Raw genomic sequence first — 20,376 nt, 5'->3', positions numbered from 1 at the left:
AGTCCCTCTCAAAATATACCAAGTGTATCACTGAGGCCTTTACAGACCACAATTATCTTCCCAACTTTGTACAAAAACAAATCTCCCGTGCCTTATTTTCCCAGTCACCCACCAGCTCCCAAAGTCCCACCGTCTGGCCACAGATGAGCATTCCCCTGGCGACTCAGTACCACCCAGGACTGGAGCAACTGAAACACATTCTCCGCAAGTGTTTCTACTACCTCTCATCATGCCCTGAAACGAGGAATATCCTACCCACTATCCTTCCCACCCCTCCCACAGACGTATTCTGCCACCCACCAAACCTACTCAGTTTCCTTGCCTGTCCCAACACAACCCCTGCTCCCAACTCCTTAGCTAATGGATCACATCCCTGTAATAGACATAGATGCAAAATGTGTCCCATACATCCTCCCAGCCCCATCTACTTCAGTCCAGTCACAAACATTTCTATGTGGGCATGACGACCTACAAGCTGTCTGTCTGCATGAATGGCCACCAATAAACTGTGGCCAAGAAACAACTGGACCATCCTGTTGCGAGCACACTGCCCAACATGACATTCTTCATTTCAACGACTTCTTCACAACCTGTTCTGTATGGATACTTTTCACTAACACCAGTTCTTCTGAACTGTGCAGTTGGGAACTCTCCCTGCAATATATTCTATGTTCCTGTAACCCTCCTGGCCTCAACCTTCATTAGTCATAGTTGTCACCCATCTAGCTGCTTCCCTGTTCCATTTCAGCACTACAAAACCCTCCATTCACCAATGCACCCAGCCTTTTTACTTCTCTACTTATCTGCTAGCATCCCCCTCCCCCCGACCTCTCCCTCACTGTCCATCTAACCTCCCTACTGCACCTAGCTGACCTAACCTCTCGCCACCTTGTCCCTGCATGCTCCCCAGAAGCATATCACTTCCCCCACCCCTACCCTGCTATCCCTCCCCCTCGGCCTCCCCAGCCCAGCCTCCTCCTCACCACCACCCAGTTGCCCCCATCATGCACTGCTGCTGCTGCTGCTGCTCATAGTGTGGCTTCAGCTGCCAGAGACTGTGGTTGGTTGTGTGTGTGTGTGTGTGTGTGTGTGTGTGTGTGTGTGTGTGTGTGTGTGTGTGTGTCATCTATTGACAAAGACCTTGTTGGCCAAAAACTTATTTTGTGACAGTCTTTTATGTTACGCCTATCTGACTTAGCATCTCTGCTACATGTCATGTAGTGACTTTCGTATTCCTAATATTGTCACTACAAATATAAGGATTTCGTTTATGACATGTTCAATATGCCTTCAATGATTGTTGATGACGTGGCACAGTCTAACAGTGAAATTCTGTCTGACCACCTCAAGAGTCGGAACATCGAAGCTGTCGATGACCTCCTGAATGGCTGTCTTCAGCTCAGTAATGGTTTTGGGGTTATTGCTGTACACCTTGTCTTTAATATACCCCTACAAAAAGGAGTCGCATGCATTCAAATCAGGAGAATATGGTGGCCAATTGAGCTCCATGCCAGTGACCCTGGGTACCCCAGAGCCAGAATGCAGTCCCCAATGTGTTCTTCCGGGACACCAAATACTCTCCTGCTTCAGTGGGCTTGAGTTCTGTCTTGCATGAACCACACCTTGTTGAAATCAAGGTCACTTTGGATAATGGGGATGAAATAATCTTCCAAAACCTCCACATACCATTTGGTAGTCAATATGCCATTAAGGAAAATCACACTTATTATTCTGTGACTGAACATTGCACACCACACAGTCACCAGTTGAGAGTGAAGAGTCTTCTTGATTGCAAATAGTGGATCCTCAGTCCCCCCAAATGCACCATTGTTGCTCATTTACAAACCCATCCAAATGAAAGTGGGTTTCATAACTGAACCAAACAATACAGTACGTGGTAATTATCCAGTCATGTGCCATGGCCAACCATGCAGTTTAAACGTCGTAATGCAAACCGTTCAGAAGTTACGCCGATTTTATTTCATGTCGCTCAATAATGAAATAATCAAATGATAGCGTTTGATTCACATATCAAAAAAATTTGTCTATTATTTGGGCATTTTTATTGAGAGTTTGGTTTTTGTATGTTTTAGCCCTTTTTCCCCGATTTTGATCCAGTTCAGTCAATTATTATCAACATTATTTGCAGGCAAACAAAGGTGGTAGTCTGTGAGGTCCCTGATTTCTAATTCAGCATAATGTGGAATTGGATGAAAAATCATTTGGTTTACAAGATAGTCAGTAATTCTGACAGATGGCTAAGTTGAGGAATGACTTAACAAGCTGCCATCATAAACGAAGCTACCTCTGCTGAGATGGACAATTACTGGCTATGGTGGTGGTGGTGGTGGTGGTGGTGGTGGTGTCAGCAGGCACACATAAGGCACACACCAGTGAGGTCATCAGTATCCTCAGTCGACTAATTGGATACAAAGGCGGATTTGTTTTGTGAAAAGTATGCACCACATGGGAAAATGTAAAACGCAATCCTCAGTCACCCTCAGACTCACTCACTGATATGCAGTGCAACAAAAGATGAATGCCTCAAGGCAGTTTGTCATTGAAATGCACAAGCTCTAACTACACAACATCTAAAACTGTTAAAGTGGGAATTGTGTCTAGCTGATCAATGGAAAAAATAACAGATCAAGCACTCACCCTGGAAACACATTAAAATTTTCTACCTAAGATACTATTGAGAAGATCAGGCACTGCACAGAATCTTAAAACATAGACCACACTTGACTCACTATCTCCTAAAGTAGCACTCAGATCAGCTGGTATGTTGGTTGCAGCCCTCATGGCTTAATATAAAATGCATTCTATTAGAATTTTGTATACAGCACACACGGTGTATTCTCCTGCTGGAGGAGGAATACATGTCAGAGAAGAATGCCCCATCCAGAGGTTGGGCACTGTCCTACAGCAGCTAGGAGGGGAACACTACAGTCATACTAGTTTCACTGATGGCAGCTTGTTGTCTCTCAACCCTAATCACTGGCAGTGAGATGGGAGCCACATCTGCTTGAAGCTTCAGCTGTGCACCACTTCAGATGGCACTATATTTTCATTTCTGATTGACGCTACAGTGGGTGCTTATATCAAATGTTCTGAAAAGTTTATGTTTGTACATATACGTCTACATAAATAGTCTGCAAGCCACAATACAAAGAATGGGGGAGGGTACTTAGTACAACTGCTAGTTGTTCCCCCTTTCCTGTTCCTCTAGGAAAATGAATGAGGGCAAAATGACTTCTACAGGCCTCAGAAAGAGCTCTAAATTCTCATTTTCACAGTCCTTATGAGAGATGTCTTCCGGAGGTAAAATAGTTCCCCATTCAGATCTCCGGGCGGGGACTACTCAAGAGGACGTCGTAATCAGGAATTCTATGAATCGGAGCATGGAATGTCAGACCCCTTAATCGGGCAGGTAGGTTAGAAAATTTAAAAAGGGAAATAGATAGGTTAAAGTTAGATATAGTGGGAATTAGTGAAGTTTGGTGGAAGGAGGAACAAGACTTTTGGTCAGGTGAATAAAGGATTATAAATACAAAATCAAATAGGGGTAATGCAGGAGTAGGTTTAATAATGAATTTAAAATAATTTAAGTGTGGGTAAGCTACTACCAACAGCATACTGAAAGCATTATTGTGGCCAAGATAGACACGAAGCCCATGCCTACTACAGTAGTACAAGTTTATGTGCCAACTACTCTGCATATGATGCAGAAATTGATGAAATGTATGATGAGATAAAAGAAGTTATTCAGGTAGTGAAGGCAGACGAAAATTTAATAGTCATGGGTGACTGGAATTCGAGAGTAGAAAAAGGGAGAGAAGGAAACATATTGGGTGAATATGGATTGGGGGAGAGTAATAAAAGAGGAAGTCGTCTGGTAGAAGTTTGCACAGAGCACAACTTAATCATAGCTAACACTTGGTTCAAGAATCATAAAAGAAGGTTGTATACATGGAAGAATCATGGAGATACTAGAAGGTATCAGATAGATTATATAATGGTAAGACAGAGATTTAGGAACCAGGTTTTAAATTGTAAGACATTTCCAGGGGCAGATGTGGATTCTGACCACAATCTATTGGTTATGACCTGTAGATTAAAACTGAAGAAACTGCAAAAAGGTGGGAATTTAAGGAGGTGGGACCTGAATAAACTGAAAGAACAAGAGGTTCTACAGAGTTTCAGGGAGAGCATAAGGGAACAATTGACAGTAATGAGGGAAAGAAATACAGTAGAAGAAGAATGGGTAGCTCTGAGGGATGAAGTAGTGAAGGCAGCAGAGGATCAAGTAGGTAAAAAGACGAGCGCTAGTAGAAATTGTTGGGTAACAGAAGAAATATTGAATTGAATTGATGAAAGGAGGAAATATAAACACAGTAAATGAGGCAGGCAAAAGGGAATATAAACGTCTGAAAAATGATATCGACAGGAAGTGCAAAATGGCTAAGCAGGGATGGTTAGAGGATGAATGTAAGGATGTAGAGGCTTATCTCACGAGGAGTAAGATAGATACTGCCTACAGGAAAATTAAAGAGACCTTTGGAGAAGAGAGAGCCACTTGCATGAATATCAAGAGCTCAGATGGAAACCCAGTTCTAAGCAAAGAAGGGAAAGCAGAAAGGTGGAAGGAGTATATAGAGGGTCTATACAAGGGCAATCTACTTGAGGACAATATTATGGAAATGGAAGAGGATGTAGATGAAGATGAAATGGGAGATACGATACTGGGTGAAGAGTTTGACAGAGCACTGAAAGACCTGAGTCGAAAAAAGGCCCCGGGAGTAGACAACATTCCATTAGAACTACTGACGGCCATGGGAAAGCCAGTCCTGACAAAACTCTACCATCTGGTGAGCAAGATGTATGAGACAGGCGAAATTCCCTCAGACTTAAAGAACAGTATAATAATTCCAATCCCAAAGAAAACAGGTGTTGACAGATGTGAAAATTACCAAACTATCAGTTTCATAAGTCACAGCTGCAAAATACTAACGCGAATTCTTTACAGACGAATGGAAAAACTGGTAGAAGCTGACATCGGGGAAGATCAGTTTGGATTCCGCAGAAATGTTGGAACACGTGAGGCAAAACTGACCCTACGACTTATCTTAGAAGAAGGATTAAGGAAAGGCAAACCTACATTTCTAGCATTTGCAGACTTAGAGAAAGCTTTTGACAATTTGACTGGAATACTCTCTTTCAAATTCTAAAGGTGGCAGGGGTAAAATACAGGAAGTCAAAGGCTATTTACAATTTGTACAGAAACCAGATGGCAGTTATAAGAGTCGAGGGGCATGAAAGGGAAGCAGTGGTTGGGAAGGGAGTGAGACAGGGTTGTAGCCTCTCCCCGATGTTATTCAATCTGCATATTCAGCAAGCAATAAAGGAAACAAAAGAAAAATTCAGAGTAGGTATTGAAGTCCATGGAGAAGAAATAAAAACGTTGAGGTTCGCCGATGACATTGTAATTCTGTCAGAGACAGCAAAGGACTTGGAAGAGCAGTTGAACAGAATGGACAGTGTCTTGAAAGCAGTATATAAGATGAACATCAACAAAAGCAAAACGAGGATAATGGAATGCAGTCAAATTAAGTTGGGTGATGCTGAGGAAATTAGATTAGGATATGAGACATTTAAAGTAGTAGAGGAGCTTTTCTATTTGGGGAGCAAAATAACTGATGATGGTCGAAGTAGAGAGGATATAAAATGTAGACTGGCAATGGCAAGGAAAGCGTTTCTGAAGAAGAGAAATTTGTTAACAACGAGTATAGATTTAAGTGTCAGGATGTTGTTTTTGAAAGCATTTGTTTGGAGTGTAGCCATGTATGGAAGTGAAACATGGACGATAAATAATTTGGACATGAAGAGAGTAGAAGCTTTCGAAATGTGGTGCTACAAAAGAATGCTGAAGATTAGATGGGTAGACCACATAATTAATGAGGAGGTATTGAATAGAATTGGGGAGAAGAGGAGTTTGTGGCACCAGAGGAGTTTGTGGCACCACTTGACAAGAAGAAGGGACCGGTTAGTAGGACATGTTCTGAGGCATCGAGGGATCACCAGTTTAGTATTGGAGGGCAGTGTGGAGGGTAAAAATCGTAGAGGGAGACCAAGAGATGAATACACTAAGCAGATTCAGAAGGATATAGGTTGCAGTAGGTACTGGGAGATGAAGCAGCTTGCACAGGATAGAGTAGCATGGAGAGCTGCATCAAATTAGTCTCAGGTCTGAAGACAACAACAACATGAGAGATGTACATTTGTGGATGTACAGTTGTTCAGTAATCAGTCATAAATGCCAGTTCTCTAATCTTTCTCAATAGTGTTTTTCAAAAAGAATGTTGTGTTTCTTCCAGGTATTGCCATTTGAGTACTTGGAGCGTTTCCGTCATCACACGTTGAGCGAGCCTACCAGTAACAAACCTATCAGAATGCCTATGAATAGCTTCGAAGTATACCTTTAATTTGCCACTGTGGGGATCCCAAAGCCTTGAGCAGTACTCAAGAGATTCCCCACAAGTGTTCCGGATATGGTCTCCTTTACAGATGTGTGACGCTTTCCTAGAGTTTTCCCATTAAATAAAATCATCCACTTGCCTTCCCTACCACCAACCTGATATGCTCATTTCATTTCATATCATTTTACACCTTTATGTTTAAATTTAATTTACCTGACTGTTAAGCAGAACACCACTAATATTGTATTCCATAGTGAGTATTTCCCATCCCTAATCCACTTACTTGGCACATATTTACCCACAGTGTGATTTACCATCAGTTTAAATTTTACCCCTAATTCCATGCCTTTCTTCTTACTGGATTGTGATGCAGAAAGAGAAGACAGCCAGGATTGCAACTAAAATGGATGTTTATTTAGTTGGTGACCAGTTTTGGGCAATCCGAATTCTCAAGCCAACTAATGTTTCCCACTTAAAACTTCTGTCTACCATAGCAACAAACAAAGTGAGTATATATGTATTATGGTCCCAACTAATGTTTGGTAACTGGCAAACATTGGTTTCGTTAATGAAAATTAGTTGGGACCAATCACCTGCTATTTTGGACAGACATTTTAACTGGCAATGGTTGGTTGGTCTGAGAATGGGCTTATCCCAAAACTGGTCACTGACTGAATAAATATTCATTTTAAGCGTAACTTTGGCTGTCTCTTTTTGCATCACAATCTAAAAATGAATTTCTGTCCAACTATACCCAGCACCTTGGAGTTATGCTTCTTACTGGAACTAAATGATGTCGATTCATTGTTTAAGTAGAATGATAACAACTGCCGATTGGCTTTTTCCAGCAAAAAGACTCCCTAGCCTCAGTCATGAATTTATTAACTTTACTAACCAGCATCAGTGTGATAACATCATCGTCTCAATCTAGACAATCAAAGGAAGGAAGGTAGGTCAGAGTTGACCACACCATTGATACCATGGTCATTAGAGATGGAGCAAATGCTTGGATTTCAAAAGGATGGGAAGATAATTGTCTGTGTCCATTTCAAAGGAACTAGAATCACATTTGCTTGAGTGCAACAGAGAAATCATGTCGAAGGCCAGCAGCGGTTTAAACCATCAATCTCCCAAACAAAAGTCCAGTGTGCTAACCTTTGCACCATCTCACTCATTGACATTTGAGGTGTCTTCACACAATCTGATTTCACTCTCTGCATGTCAGATGGTGAGAATTCATCACAGGACCTCAAATTATTGTTAAGCCTAAAGAACCGCAATGTGTACTCCACAAGTACTCTGCTGCCTGAGTAGTTGCTTCTGCTGTATAGTGCACGCCTGAGTAGTCAAGCAAGTCCTACAATGCTCTATCCCATTAACACAAGTCCAGAAAGCTGTAGCCTAGACGACCATAGAATCAGTGGAGTCTCTGGTCGGGACATACTATTTGCTTCCAAACCAAAGGATCCAGTCAACTCTGGGTGCGATACTGCAAATTGTTAATTCTGCTTGTACACAACAAGTGAGGCCAACATTCTTGACCAGTTCTGCCAGCTGTCCATATGAACTGAGATTGGCTTCAGATCTGAAGCGAAAACCATTACTAGTGTTGAGTTGAAATTTGCAGATGACTGCAGCCCTGATAGTTGCAGGCATAGCCTCATTCACATCTCATATGAGGCTCTTGGGCAGACATATTGAGTGCTGATTGGACTCCTTTCCAGCCTTAGACAGTTCTCCTAAGGGGCTCCATAACGCACCTACCATTGGAGCTCCGGTGACTTTCGCCCTCCCCCCTCCCCTTGGGTGCCTTGTCGTCCTGTTGAAGGTGTGGCCACCTATCCCCTAGCAGGGTGAATGGTAAGGCTAGGTAGCCAGTGCCCTCATTCAGTCTCCACATTGAGCAGTGCGAATGAGTTCTGACCCAAGATGATGATGTTTGGTTTGCGGGGCGTTCAACTGCGCGGTTATCAGTGCCCTACAAATTCCCAACCTTTGCTCAGTCCAATCTCGCCACTTTTGATGAATGATGAGGACAGCACAAACACCCAGTCATCTCGAGGCAGGTGAACATCCCTGACCCCGCTCGAGAAATGAGAACGCGACCGTGAGACCACGAGCTGCGGACTTATGACCCACTAATCACCCTGTGGTGAACAGGGCTCCCTATGTTTGGTGCTCTGGAAGGTGCCTCAGCAGTAGGTCCCATGGGAGAAACAAGTGACACTTGAGGTGTTACATGCAATGACCCAGCTTGCCCATTGGTGCCACACCCTGAGGCAGTAATCTGCAGATGGCTGATCATGTCCAACAGTGTCTTCAGATGCTTGCTAATTGAGGCCAGTCTCTCCTGTATTTGTACACAACAAGCGCACTTCTTGTCCATCCTATCACTAACATCTAAATGAAAACAATAGGAAGATAAACTGAAAAAAAGCCCTGTTGTTACTTAGACATGTATTTGCACTACCACACCTATTACAAAATAAATAAAAGCTATTACAATGTGACTGTCACTGTCATCCCTCCTCTCCACACTGGCATGTTAATACCACCTCAGACATCATGTGACTCCATGAATCTGTAACAGTGGGGAAAATGGCATCAACCGCAATAGTTGTGGGTTTAGGTATCTAACCGACATGGGTTCAATTGTATGCCCGAATGTAAACCTAGATAGATGTCAGCCTTAATGTAAAAGTTGCCTGGGACCACTTCATAGTACACCGAGTGATGCAACTTTAGATGTTGGCTTACATGCACCTGAGCTGCCTGCAGTGACTTGAAACATAGCACAGTAATTTTTATTTGACTAATAGAAGCAACATTTATCTGATCTCCTGATGCCAGTACACAAATACTTATGAAGCAGTTTCTTAGTACACAATGCCTTTCCCTTCTTACCCCAGTTGGTTACCTAGTGTTGTCTATTTAGGATCCTAGAGGTGGTACTATTTTTTGTTCTGATACCATGCAGCTGCCTGTACACATCATATGATTTCCCGGACAACATGGAGATTTCAACGTAAGTCTGACTGTGCACATATTACTATTTCATCATAAGCATATCATTACTTTATCTTCTACACATGAAATGAAACAAACTATACTAAAAGGAGAACACAGCTTTTTGTGGTGACATCCTTGGATAAATATTTTACGGATTTCCTGCACATCAGATTTGTATGTAAAATCAAGCTTTCAATGACTTACCTGTCACCATTTATTTAGCTGGTTCAATTACATCATCGAGATCACAAAATCAAGGAACCTGAATATGATTTCAAAGATTATGTTAACATCTATGATGGAGGAACATTAGTAGTGATGGTGATTCTGTTAGTGGTTGTTGTTCTTGTTGCACATTCTGATCTTAACAGCTTTTACAATGTCAGAATACGATTATGTATGTGTACAGGATAAGATTACAGCTTCATCAAACATAACTGTATGGTTGTTTATGAAGTTGTGTTTGACAATGGCATATTTGTCAAAAATGCGCATTGTTCTGAAATCATACACTATCTGATCAAAAGTATCTGGACACCCGTATGTAATGTGGAATTGATCACTGGATGCCATGAGAAGTGGCTCTGGCCAGTACAAAAGGAGGTGAGTGTACTGTGCTGTCAGTAGGGAAGAAGTAAAAGCAGAATGGGTTAGTCAGGAGAGCTCAGTGGCTTCGAACATGGATTAATTGGAATGCATTGCTGCCACATTCAAAGCTGAATATTACTCAGCATAGATGATTAGCCCTTAAAAAACCAATTAATAAAATACAACAAACAAAACAGGCGGAGTCCTCAGAAGACACAGTATTCAAAATAAAAGAAATTGTCTTGTCAGTATTTTTGTAAGTTGCTACACACTGCAAAGTAAACGTACCAGAAGTCCAGAAAATCTTCAACAGGTTTTGCATTTTAATCTTTTGTCCATCATCAGGAAGAAAGGAAATGACAGAAAATGTCACACATTGTAAGGCATTCAATCATCATTATTATGTCCGCTCCTGGTAGATGAGTGGTCAGCGCAACAGACTGTCAATCCAAAGGGCCCGGGTTCGATTCCCGGCTGGGTCGGAGATTTTCTCCGCTCAGCGGCTGGGTATTGTGTTGTCCTAATCATCATCATTTCATCCCCATTGATGCGCAAGTCGCCGAAGTAGCGTCAAATCGAAACACTTGCACCAGGTGAACGGTCTACCCAACGGGAGGCCCTCGTCACACGATATTTCATTTCATTTCATCATTATTATTATTAAAAATGTGGGAGAGAATTTGGATATTACACCATGACAGTTACATAAAACATGTTACCTATGATACCATGGCCATACCATATGAGCAGCACCATGGACCTCTTGAGCACCAAAGATTACTTTCTATCTCTGTAAAACAATGAGCAGAGTTGCTGTTTGGGGGAGGGGGGGGGGGGCATTGGGACAACTGTATACATTGTTACTGTTTTGTTGAGAATAAAGCAAAGAAAAAGGGTGGAGCTTTGCCAAACCATGTGTATTTGAAGAAGCCATAGTACAACCAAATACAACTGCTGACCAGACTCGAATCAATGAAATTCATAACACTGGGCCAAGCACTGAAAAAAGGCATACTTTTATGATAGCAGGAAATAACCAGGAAGATATGCAAATTAACACCCAACAGGAATGTAGCACTGATCGTCATTATCAGTAAGGAGTGAGAGGTCTCTCAATGTTGCTGGTTTTACATTGAGATACTGATACTACGCATATGTCAGTCAACAAACAGAAGTGTCAACTGTTTTAATCGGGAGTCCAAACACCAGGTATCATGAGGCCCTTTATTTAACTGGCTTACTAGTATACACATGGCATGATATTAGAATCTGACTTACAGGTCCAACAATTTGTATTGTCTAGAGGTACTCTCAGAAACACCACTTTACAAGCTCCACTCTGTTCTACTGTAAAATCTTTAACTGTTTTGCAATCCTGCACACCTTGCGTCACAATACCTTCACAAGGTGAAAAATGGTGCCTATACTTTTGTTGTGCTTCTTAATAATTGCTTGCTGTTTTGAATTGCTACAGAGATGAAAAGTCACTAACTTCCTTCCCCAGGGATGAAAGATACAGTGGTTGGTGACGATTAGTAAGGAAAAATAGGTCACTCAAACCCTAGGGTGAATATGAGTGATGTATTGGGAAGACAAGGCGAATCGAAGAACCACAGAAAAAAAAAGTAACACCAAATGAAGAAGAAGGATGCTAGGCAACAATCGTGGACAACACACACAAAAATTAAAAAAAAAAAAAAAATTAAAAAAGTAAAAAAAAAACAAGAAAAATTCCGCAAAGGCTGTTCCACACAAATCAAAAAAGTTTTGCATCACCCCAGTTCCCACAACTCCTGAAGATAGACATTGACTGTGGATATTGTAACACAGAGAGTCATTTTGACTGTTCAGAAGTGTCACTAAACCCGCCCAAGGGTGTAAACAACCATGCATGAGCAGTACATATTAGGTGGAGGGGGTCCGACAGCTGATCATTTCCAGTCATAACACCAGGAAGGAGGTACATGGCTCGTGTTATCTGTAGTTCAACCCCGCCTAGATGGTCAATACCACGGTTTGATCGCATCTGCATTGTTGCCAAGAAGGGCTCTCAACAAGCAAAGTGTCCAGGTGTCTTGGAGTGAACCAAAGTGATGTTTTTTGGAAATGGAGGAGATGCAGAGAGACAGGAACTGTCAATGACATGCCTCTCTCAGGTCACCCAAGGGCTACTACTGCAGTGGATGACCACTACCTATGGAGTATGGCTCAGAGGAACCCTGGCAGCAATCCCACCATGTTGAATAATGGTTTTATGTAGCCACAGCACATCATGTTATGACTCAAACTGTGCACAAAAGGCTGCATGATGCACAGCTTCACTCCCAAAGTCCATAGCAAGGTCCATCTTTTAGCAACCATGACACCATGCAGCCTAGTACACATGGGCCTGACAACATGCCACATGGACTGCTCAGGAATGGCATCATGTTCTCTTCACTGACGAATGTTGCATATACCTTCAACCAGACAATCGTCAGAGATGTGTCTGGAGGCAACTCGGTCAGGCTCAACGCCTTAGACACACTGTCCTGCAAGTGCTGAAAGGTGGAGGTTCCCTGCTGTTTTAGGGCGGCATTTATGAGAGGCCGACGTACACCACTGGTGGTCATGGAAGGCGCTGTAATGGCTGTACATTACATGAATGCCATCCTCCGACTGATACTGCACCCATACCACCAGCTTATTGGCGAGGCATCCGTCTTCATGAAAGACAATTCATGCCCCCATCATTCATGTCTTGTGAATGACTTCCTTCAGGATAACAACATCGCTCGACTAGAGTGACCAGCATGTTCTCTAGACATGAACCCTATCGAACATGCCTGGGATGCATTGAAAAAGACTGTTTATGGATGACATAACCCACCAACCACTCTGATGGATCTACGCCAAACTGCTGTTGAGGAGTGGGACAATCTGGACCAACAGTGCCTTGATGAGCTTACGGATAGTATGCCATGATAAATACAGGCATGCATAAATACAAAAGGACATGCTACTGGGTATTAGAGGTACCAGTGTGTACAGCAAACTGGACCACCACTCTGAAGGTCTCGCCGTATGGTGGTGCAACATGCAATATGTGGTTTTCATGAGCAATAAAGAGGGTGGAAATGATGTTTATGTTGATCTCTCTTCCAATTTTCTGTACATGTTCTGGAACTCTTGGAAATGAGGTGATACAAAACTTTTTTCTATGTGTATATGTCTTGTTTCCCCTTCCCCAAAACAACCTGATTTACATGGTCCCCTTTCTAACCTTCAGCAACCTATCCCTATTTCTTGCCAGAGGAAGGAACTAGCACTTCTAAAAGCTATGACAATTTTTTCTCCATTTGTGTGCCTAGTTTACATCTTGCCACTTGAAGGTAAGTATGGGCTACACATTCTGTCTCCTTGTAATTTGTTAGTTAGTTTAATTATACACTGAGAAGAGACAAGTTGTCAGGAGAAGGCCATTGTGTTTCGCGTTATAACTGGAGCTAAGATATGCAACAGAGAGGTTGTGGAGAACAAAAGCTGAATCTCTTCAGTTTGTAATCAGTAACTGGAAGTCAGTAGAAGTGCTTGGAGTGACAAGTTTTTGAATGAATGTGGAACTTTTTGTTCATTTAGGGCACTATTTTTTATTTTCACCACTGGTTTTGGCTTAAGAAGCCACTACCTAGTGAATGACTGTACTGAAAAGCCTACTTATATTACTACATGAAATAAGACACAATGATGTGACAGTACGCTAGCAGAGAAAAACGGATGCCTGTAATTTGCCAAATGTCTAAATTGACAACATATTCACAATCTGTATCTCAATTCATATTGGTTTACAACTGTTTTTAGGCATGTTAACAGTTTGACATTTATTTTTTTCCCACTAATTTACCTTCACACCACTGTGTTCTTTTTTTGTGTATATAATAGAAGTATGCTTTTCTGTACAGATATTCACTAGTCAATGGCTTTGTAAGCTGAAACTCTTAGTACAAATAAATATATAACAGCCTAAGTGAAGAAAAAAAGCCAAATTCATTCAATAAATATTTGACTGCGGGACTATCCGCGAAGAAGAGGCAAGTACAGTTCAAATAGAATTTCAACTTTCACCGGTGAAATCAATCCCCACTAAAAATTTTATTTTCAAGGGTTGCTGTCAATGGAAATGTGGATGCCTTACAAGTCTCCATATAGGAACTTTATAGCCAATTACCATTATCGCCTTTTCATTAAGCATACCAATGGAAGCATTGCACCACATAGTTGATTGAAGCTAGAAGACATGTTTCATTTGTCTTGAACACAATCATCACATATTAATTTCAAAGAGGTTGCTACTAAAATGACCAAACATATGAGATGTATATGAACCAATGCAGAAGCCACAAGACAAAACCAGCAAAATTTGAATGCTTGGGGGAGATGCTGCTTTTGCTCTGCTACTCTGAAAGGTTATACCTACAGACCAAGTACCTTATACAAGCCTAGCCAAACTACAGCATGTTATGAGAGGAGGCAGGATAAGCAAAACACACAAAGTAACATGACAAAAAGACAAAACTGAAGTTAAAAAAAATAGTGACTTTTGGAGGAAGAGTAGAATGAGAGGAGGAGGAGGAGGAGGAGGAGGAGGAGGAGGAGGAGGACATTAGTGTTTAACATACCATCAACAATGAGGTCATAAGAAACGGAGCACCAGTTCAGGTTAGGGACAGTTGGGGAAGGAAATCGGCAGTGCCCTCTCAAAGGAACCATCCTGGCCATTCCTGTAGTGATTTAGGGAAGCACGGAAAACCCGTCAGGACAGCCAGACGCGGTTTTGAATCAATGTCTTCTCGAATGTGAGTCCAGTGTTACAATACAATAATGGTGAATGCAGGTTTAAGAGGGAGTATAAGTTAGGAGAGACCAAAGAATTAAAAATCTTGCAGACTGAAGAGGAAAGTATTTTCATCATTTGACAGTTGTGCCCACAGTTACCTAGTGAGATGATATTAGCGACTTAGTATAACTGACAAAACCACACAGAGCCACCAGACTTGTGTATGTTTAACATATGATTGCAATGAGTGCCTGGATGGAGCATTACAGAACCACAAGGGTAGCTTTCAAAAATTGAAGATGATGACGGCGACTACATTAACAATACCAAATGGTCTACATGCAATTCAGTCATATTATCTCAGACACCGAAGTTGGGTTACTGGCCTAGGAGGGACTATTGAAGAAGCATATCTGAACTATCAGAAGTAAAGTGGTTGCAGTTGCACTAATTTTAGCAACCCTACACAGAACAATAAGAAGTCAAGTTATCATCCATCTGTGTCGAGTACTAAGACCAACTGCGAAATTTGCTTCAGTTCCTTCACGAATAAAGGATGTTTGCCAGAAAACGTGCAGTTTTTTACTAGCCACTTGCATTTTTCTTAATTTAAGTCTATATTTATAATTTTGATTCTATATAATTCATCCAGTGGGCTGGCCACCAACTTAAAATGGCAAAGAGGAAATGGGTACCGGGGTCTATATAGGGGAGAAATTAATCCAGTAATATGACAGCAAATAGCGATCCCAGCAGAAACAACAAGAGCATATTGAATATCAACTAGTGGAAACAGTGTAAACGTGATGGCCAGGGACACTATTTCTTGGGACAATAGAGTGGTGCTTTATACAGAGACTATCACAATACTTTAATCTTTGAGGGACACATTCTTATAGTAAGCCAAGGAAATGTCAACTGAATGTGTTTTGAAAATTGTTGGTTTCTCAGTTGTTACAGATAAAACATTTTCTTTATGCTAAAAAAATGGACAGTCAACCTATCGCTGAAATGTTCCAGAGCTTTTATCATAATGTGTTTGTGACAGCAGACAATAATCCTGAGGTTTATGGATGATGAGTGTAGCACATTTCAATGCCAATGTTGGTATCTCCACCGACTGAAAGCTAATGACAGGTGTTAAGGTAGATAAGAAACAGTTTCACAGTCTGTGTGTTACTGCAATTTAAAGCTTTTAGTTATTAGTTTGAGGAGACAGCCAGAAGAATTAATACATACAATCAACATTCCACATGCAGACACACCATCAGCATTTTGGGGAAAATTTTCAAACGATTTGATATTGTTTGTGGGTATATGAAACAGCTTCATATTATTTAATAGGTTAATGTTAATGTAGAGCATGAGTCACATTTTGATCATGTTCCATGAGCCAATGATATTCTGTGATTATTATGAACTGACAACTGAAAATATGTTAACAGAGGTAAAAATCACAGACCCAACATACAGGCTCACAAAATGCTCTAGTAATTGGGAAAACTGAATGACATTAGTAACTTAGTGTGTTGTATTAGGTTTGTAGTAAGGCAGCTGATACTATTTTTATATATAATGGAGTTGAGATGTGAAGAAATTCATCTAAGTGTGTAGTTATATTTCCACTGATGGTGAATACTCTTCTGCACTGATACACTGATAAGGAATATTGAAGCACAAGAACTGTATAAAACCTCAGAAGAAAGTGAAATCAATTTTAGCTTTATATTTAGTAATGAATTCTTCTAATATTGCTGAAATGGGTTGGAATGCATCAAACCAAATTATCTGGCTTCTTGTGTATTCAATGATTAAGTAATGAAATGATACTGAGTCCCATAGTATTTCTTCCTAGAACACTTTCCAATCAAAATTGTAGTGAAATGCTGAAAATGAATAGAGAAAATTCTTCATATAAATTTCCATTATGAATAGGAGCATCAATTTATCACTTGTGCATTTTTGGCAACAGTACATGATTAGTCTGCAGCAAACAGTACACTTGACTGACAAATATGAAAATACAATTTTGATCTCGTTAATATGCTTTGCCCTATCACCACCTGATTATTCTCCAAATTTGTAAAATGTGAAATGTTGGCACTGATGGCTGATTTAGAAATTGAATTTGGCTCTCTTTATGAACCTGTGTGCATTGTGCAATATTCTGCTAAATCCCTCACAAGAGAATGGTTTGCTGAAGTGTAATTTCTTTCTCAGATAAAAATTACAAAAACTGTATTAAGTCCTTTAATAAGAGCTAAGAAGCTACTTCGTATTTTACTTAACCTAGTTGAGATGTCACTAGCTGTTTGATTTCACTTATCATTATGTTCAATATACATTAGATATTTGGACAAAAAGCTTCTGACTGCTTTGCCTTTCACCTCAGTGTGTGGTCTTCTGGCATTTTGGGTCAACGTGACCTCTGTGTGTCCAGTCATCCTATGCTGCATTTGTTTTATGGGTCCAGGATATATAACATTTGATATTCCCATTTCTTTTTCAAGACAGACGTGAATGGGAAAGTTACAAAAACACCAAGCACATGGGGAGCAGAACAGAGCGTAAGTTACAGAGCAAAAGAATGTTGGTAGAAGAATTAAATTAACAAAATACTAAACTAGAAGTTTCCAGAAACATACAAAGCGTTCCTTTGTTTATTCAATATATGGAAAAATTGTGTGGTACATTTAACACTACAACTGTGAAAAGCCCTGGCTTCCTCACTAACGTGATATGCATCTGTACCTGAAATTAACTATCTACTTTTATACCAATTCATGTTACGCCTTACAAAACTTACTACCCTCTGGAAGTAAAGCATTGGTTTTAACACAGCTACTACTATCAAACACGATTGATATCAATTCCACAATAAGCAACACTAAATTACTCTCATGTTAAAAAGTTGCAAGCTACATGCATTTTACAAATTCAGTTTGGAAACAGAGACACTAATGTTTTACTAACACAAACAGTACAACAAAATTTTAAATGTGGTAAGGAACATTCTTGCAAAATGCAAATACCTTAGGAGTAAAGGAGGCAACTCACCCAATAGTAGAAGTGTTGGGTAATTGACTAGCACCCAAAAAAGCCTTTTTTTTTTTTTGATAATGCAGGAGACAACTCAATGAAGGGCAGGAAAGAGAGGAGGCTAAACATAAGGCCCAACATATTCTAAAATATGCTCCTGTTGTAGTAGCAAACTCTACTAAAGTACTGACTGTACCAGAATCAACATTTTCTAAAACTTAGGCAAGTAAACAGAGTGATTAAGATTTTAGAACTTAACAAAGCAATTGTATATTTATATATCTTATATTTTTTTGACATGTTTTAAAACTATTAAATATTTTAAAGGGAAAACAGTAAAGTGAGGTTTTCATTGTTTTTGTGTGCCTGATGCCATTTCAACACTTCTACTTGATGAGTTCTCTCTTTTAACCTTAAATTATATACAAAGAAAATTTTTACAATCAACTTGTGGTTTTGATCATGAGGTAAAATTAGTACACCACTAGCATAGATGGATATGATTATATGGGCACTGTCTCTAATATGAGCTGTATGGAGCACAGTAAATTCTAAATTTAATTTCCTTCTCAACTGTGAACAGTGAGACCTGCTTGTAACATGAGCAAAACTACAAACTGTACACTTTACACCACTCTTTAAATGGTGATTACAATTTTGAGGAAACAATTTATCTGTGGAAAGATTATGGTCTTCATTTTTCTGCCGTAGCCAGACACACTATTAAGAGCATAGGAAATGGAATTTCACGAAAACTCAAAGCACCCAGTGTCACAGAGCTTCCCACATTTACAATAAAGGTTGTGGACAAATCTAAGAGGCATGTCATTGGGCACCATAGAAAGGTGTTTTGCCACTATCAACAACCTTATTTTATTAACGACTGCCTTTAAGCTTGCTTTTGCAAGACATGTCTGAGTCAGTGGTTATGTTAAGTTGTCTCATGGCACCAAAATATATTTACAAAATTTTAGACAAGCATTCTTGTATATAAAAAGCATAGTAAAAGATGTTGAAACTTTTACAAAATCAGCAACCAGAAAAACTATAATGATATTTGTTAAAATTGTGATGTGGAAGAGAGAATGATATTAAATGAACAGACTATTACAGAGAGCATGGAAATGCCAGCACAGAAGATAAGTCATTTACTAGAATGAACATAATTTCGGAAATAAACTGGCAGATGTTAAGCTCTCTGAAGAAGTATTAAGGGTCTGTATGAACTGAAGGGTAGCGATGTGCATAAGAGTGCAGTGAAATGTATTGTGAAGATTGGAAGTGCTAGGTAAAGATTTCCCACTTAACAGATCTAAGTATAATAATTTAGAAATATAAGAAAAATACAATGAAAAAGACATAAATAGGACATACAAATGAAAGAAAGGAAGTTAATATAAAATCTCGACTTCAACATGACTACTGCAGTAAAATTGACAAATTGTTTATCACAGGCAGTGACCTTGCACACACTTATATCATGCTGCTCTCACAGCTGCTATTGTCTGAAAAATAATGCTCTAAAACAATAAATTATTCATAAGAATGTTGTTACCTAATCTATCCTCTAAACTGCGACAAGCCTGTATATATAATGGAATGTTTTAAATATTGTCATCTTATACACGCTTTGATTCACCACTAATGGCATTTAATACTGATATTCTGCAACTATGTTCCAAAACTCCAAAATAGGGATAGTAAATAGGCTGCAACTCAAATGTATTCATGATATAGCCTCTTTCACTGCAAAATATTTTGATAAGAAAGTTGGTGTCATTTTTCATAGCTCACAGCCTTGTATGTTGCAACTTTCTTATAATGTTTTAGTAGAGTTTTGGAACATACAGTTTGCAAGTTACATATATTTTTAAGACTTATATACATTAGGCTTCTGCGGTTTAACAAAAAAGTAATTTCATTCGACACATCACAACAGTCATAAATAAAATAACTTACACAGTTTTACTAAACTCTGAGAAGAACAAACAACAGTTCACTACACAACACAACTCTGATATTTTATTCAGTGATAGAAACTCGTCGCTTTGCTTGCGCACCATTTTTCCATGTCAACAGCGCATCAAGAAGAGCTTCCATTAAGGGGTTGCCTCCCAGCCTTTCCACTTCTGCCCTGGCTTCAATATCCAACTGCTCCAATGTCTGTCGTGTATAATCAAAGGATCCATACTTTTCAAGCAAAGTAATACAGTACTTTTTTACTTCAACATCATGTGTTCTCTGCCGTAATATATCTGAATTTTTCATAAGGAAACTATATGGATTAGCAGAACACATTAAACTAGGCATTTGATGTTAAAGCTAGTTTTGTAAGAATTCAATAGTGATCACTACATTACACAATTTGATTTGCAACTTATCAGCTACAGACTGAAACAGTTGCGACGAATAACTATTCAAGAAAAATAGTCTGTGTCAAGTAACATG

The 20,376-nt window shown here is 39.8% G+C and overlaps 1 protein-coding gene across 3 annotated transcripts in view; it reads right to left on the bottom strand.

Annotated features, from left to right (window-relative positions):
* The window catches only part of LOC126278539 (terpene synthase), a 111,960-nt gene that overhangs the window by 45,592 nt on the left and 45,992 nt on the right, over positions 1-20,376 (bottom strand). For 2 of the 3 annotated variants that reach the window (XM_049978718.1, XM_049978726.1), the window contains exon 6: positions 17,126-20,183. The exons of the other annotated variant lie outside the window; for it this stretch is intronic. In XM_049978718.1, the coding sequence (XP_049834675.1) occupies positions 19,951-20,183 (233 nt within the window). In that variant the 3' untranslated portion in view covers positions 17,126-19,950. Of the gene's footprint in view, positions 1-17,125; positions 20,184-20,376 lie in introns of those variants that run through there. 3 annotated transcript variants of the gene reach the window in all.

Source organism: Schistocerca gregaria, chromosome 1 (genome assembly GCF_023897955.1).
Source record: "Schistocerca gregaria isolate iqSchGreg1 chromosome 1, iqSchGreg1.2, whole genome shotgun sequence".
In the NCBI taxonomy this organism is placed as follows: domain Eukaryota; kingdom Metazoa; phylum Arthropoda; class Insecta; order Orthoptera; family Acrididae; genus Schistocerca; species Schistocerca gregaria.
The sequence above is the reverse complement of the archived record's forward strand: the minus strand, read 5'-3'. Positions and strand labels throughout refer to the sequence as shown.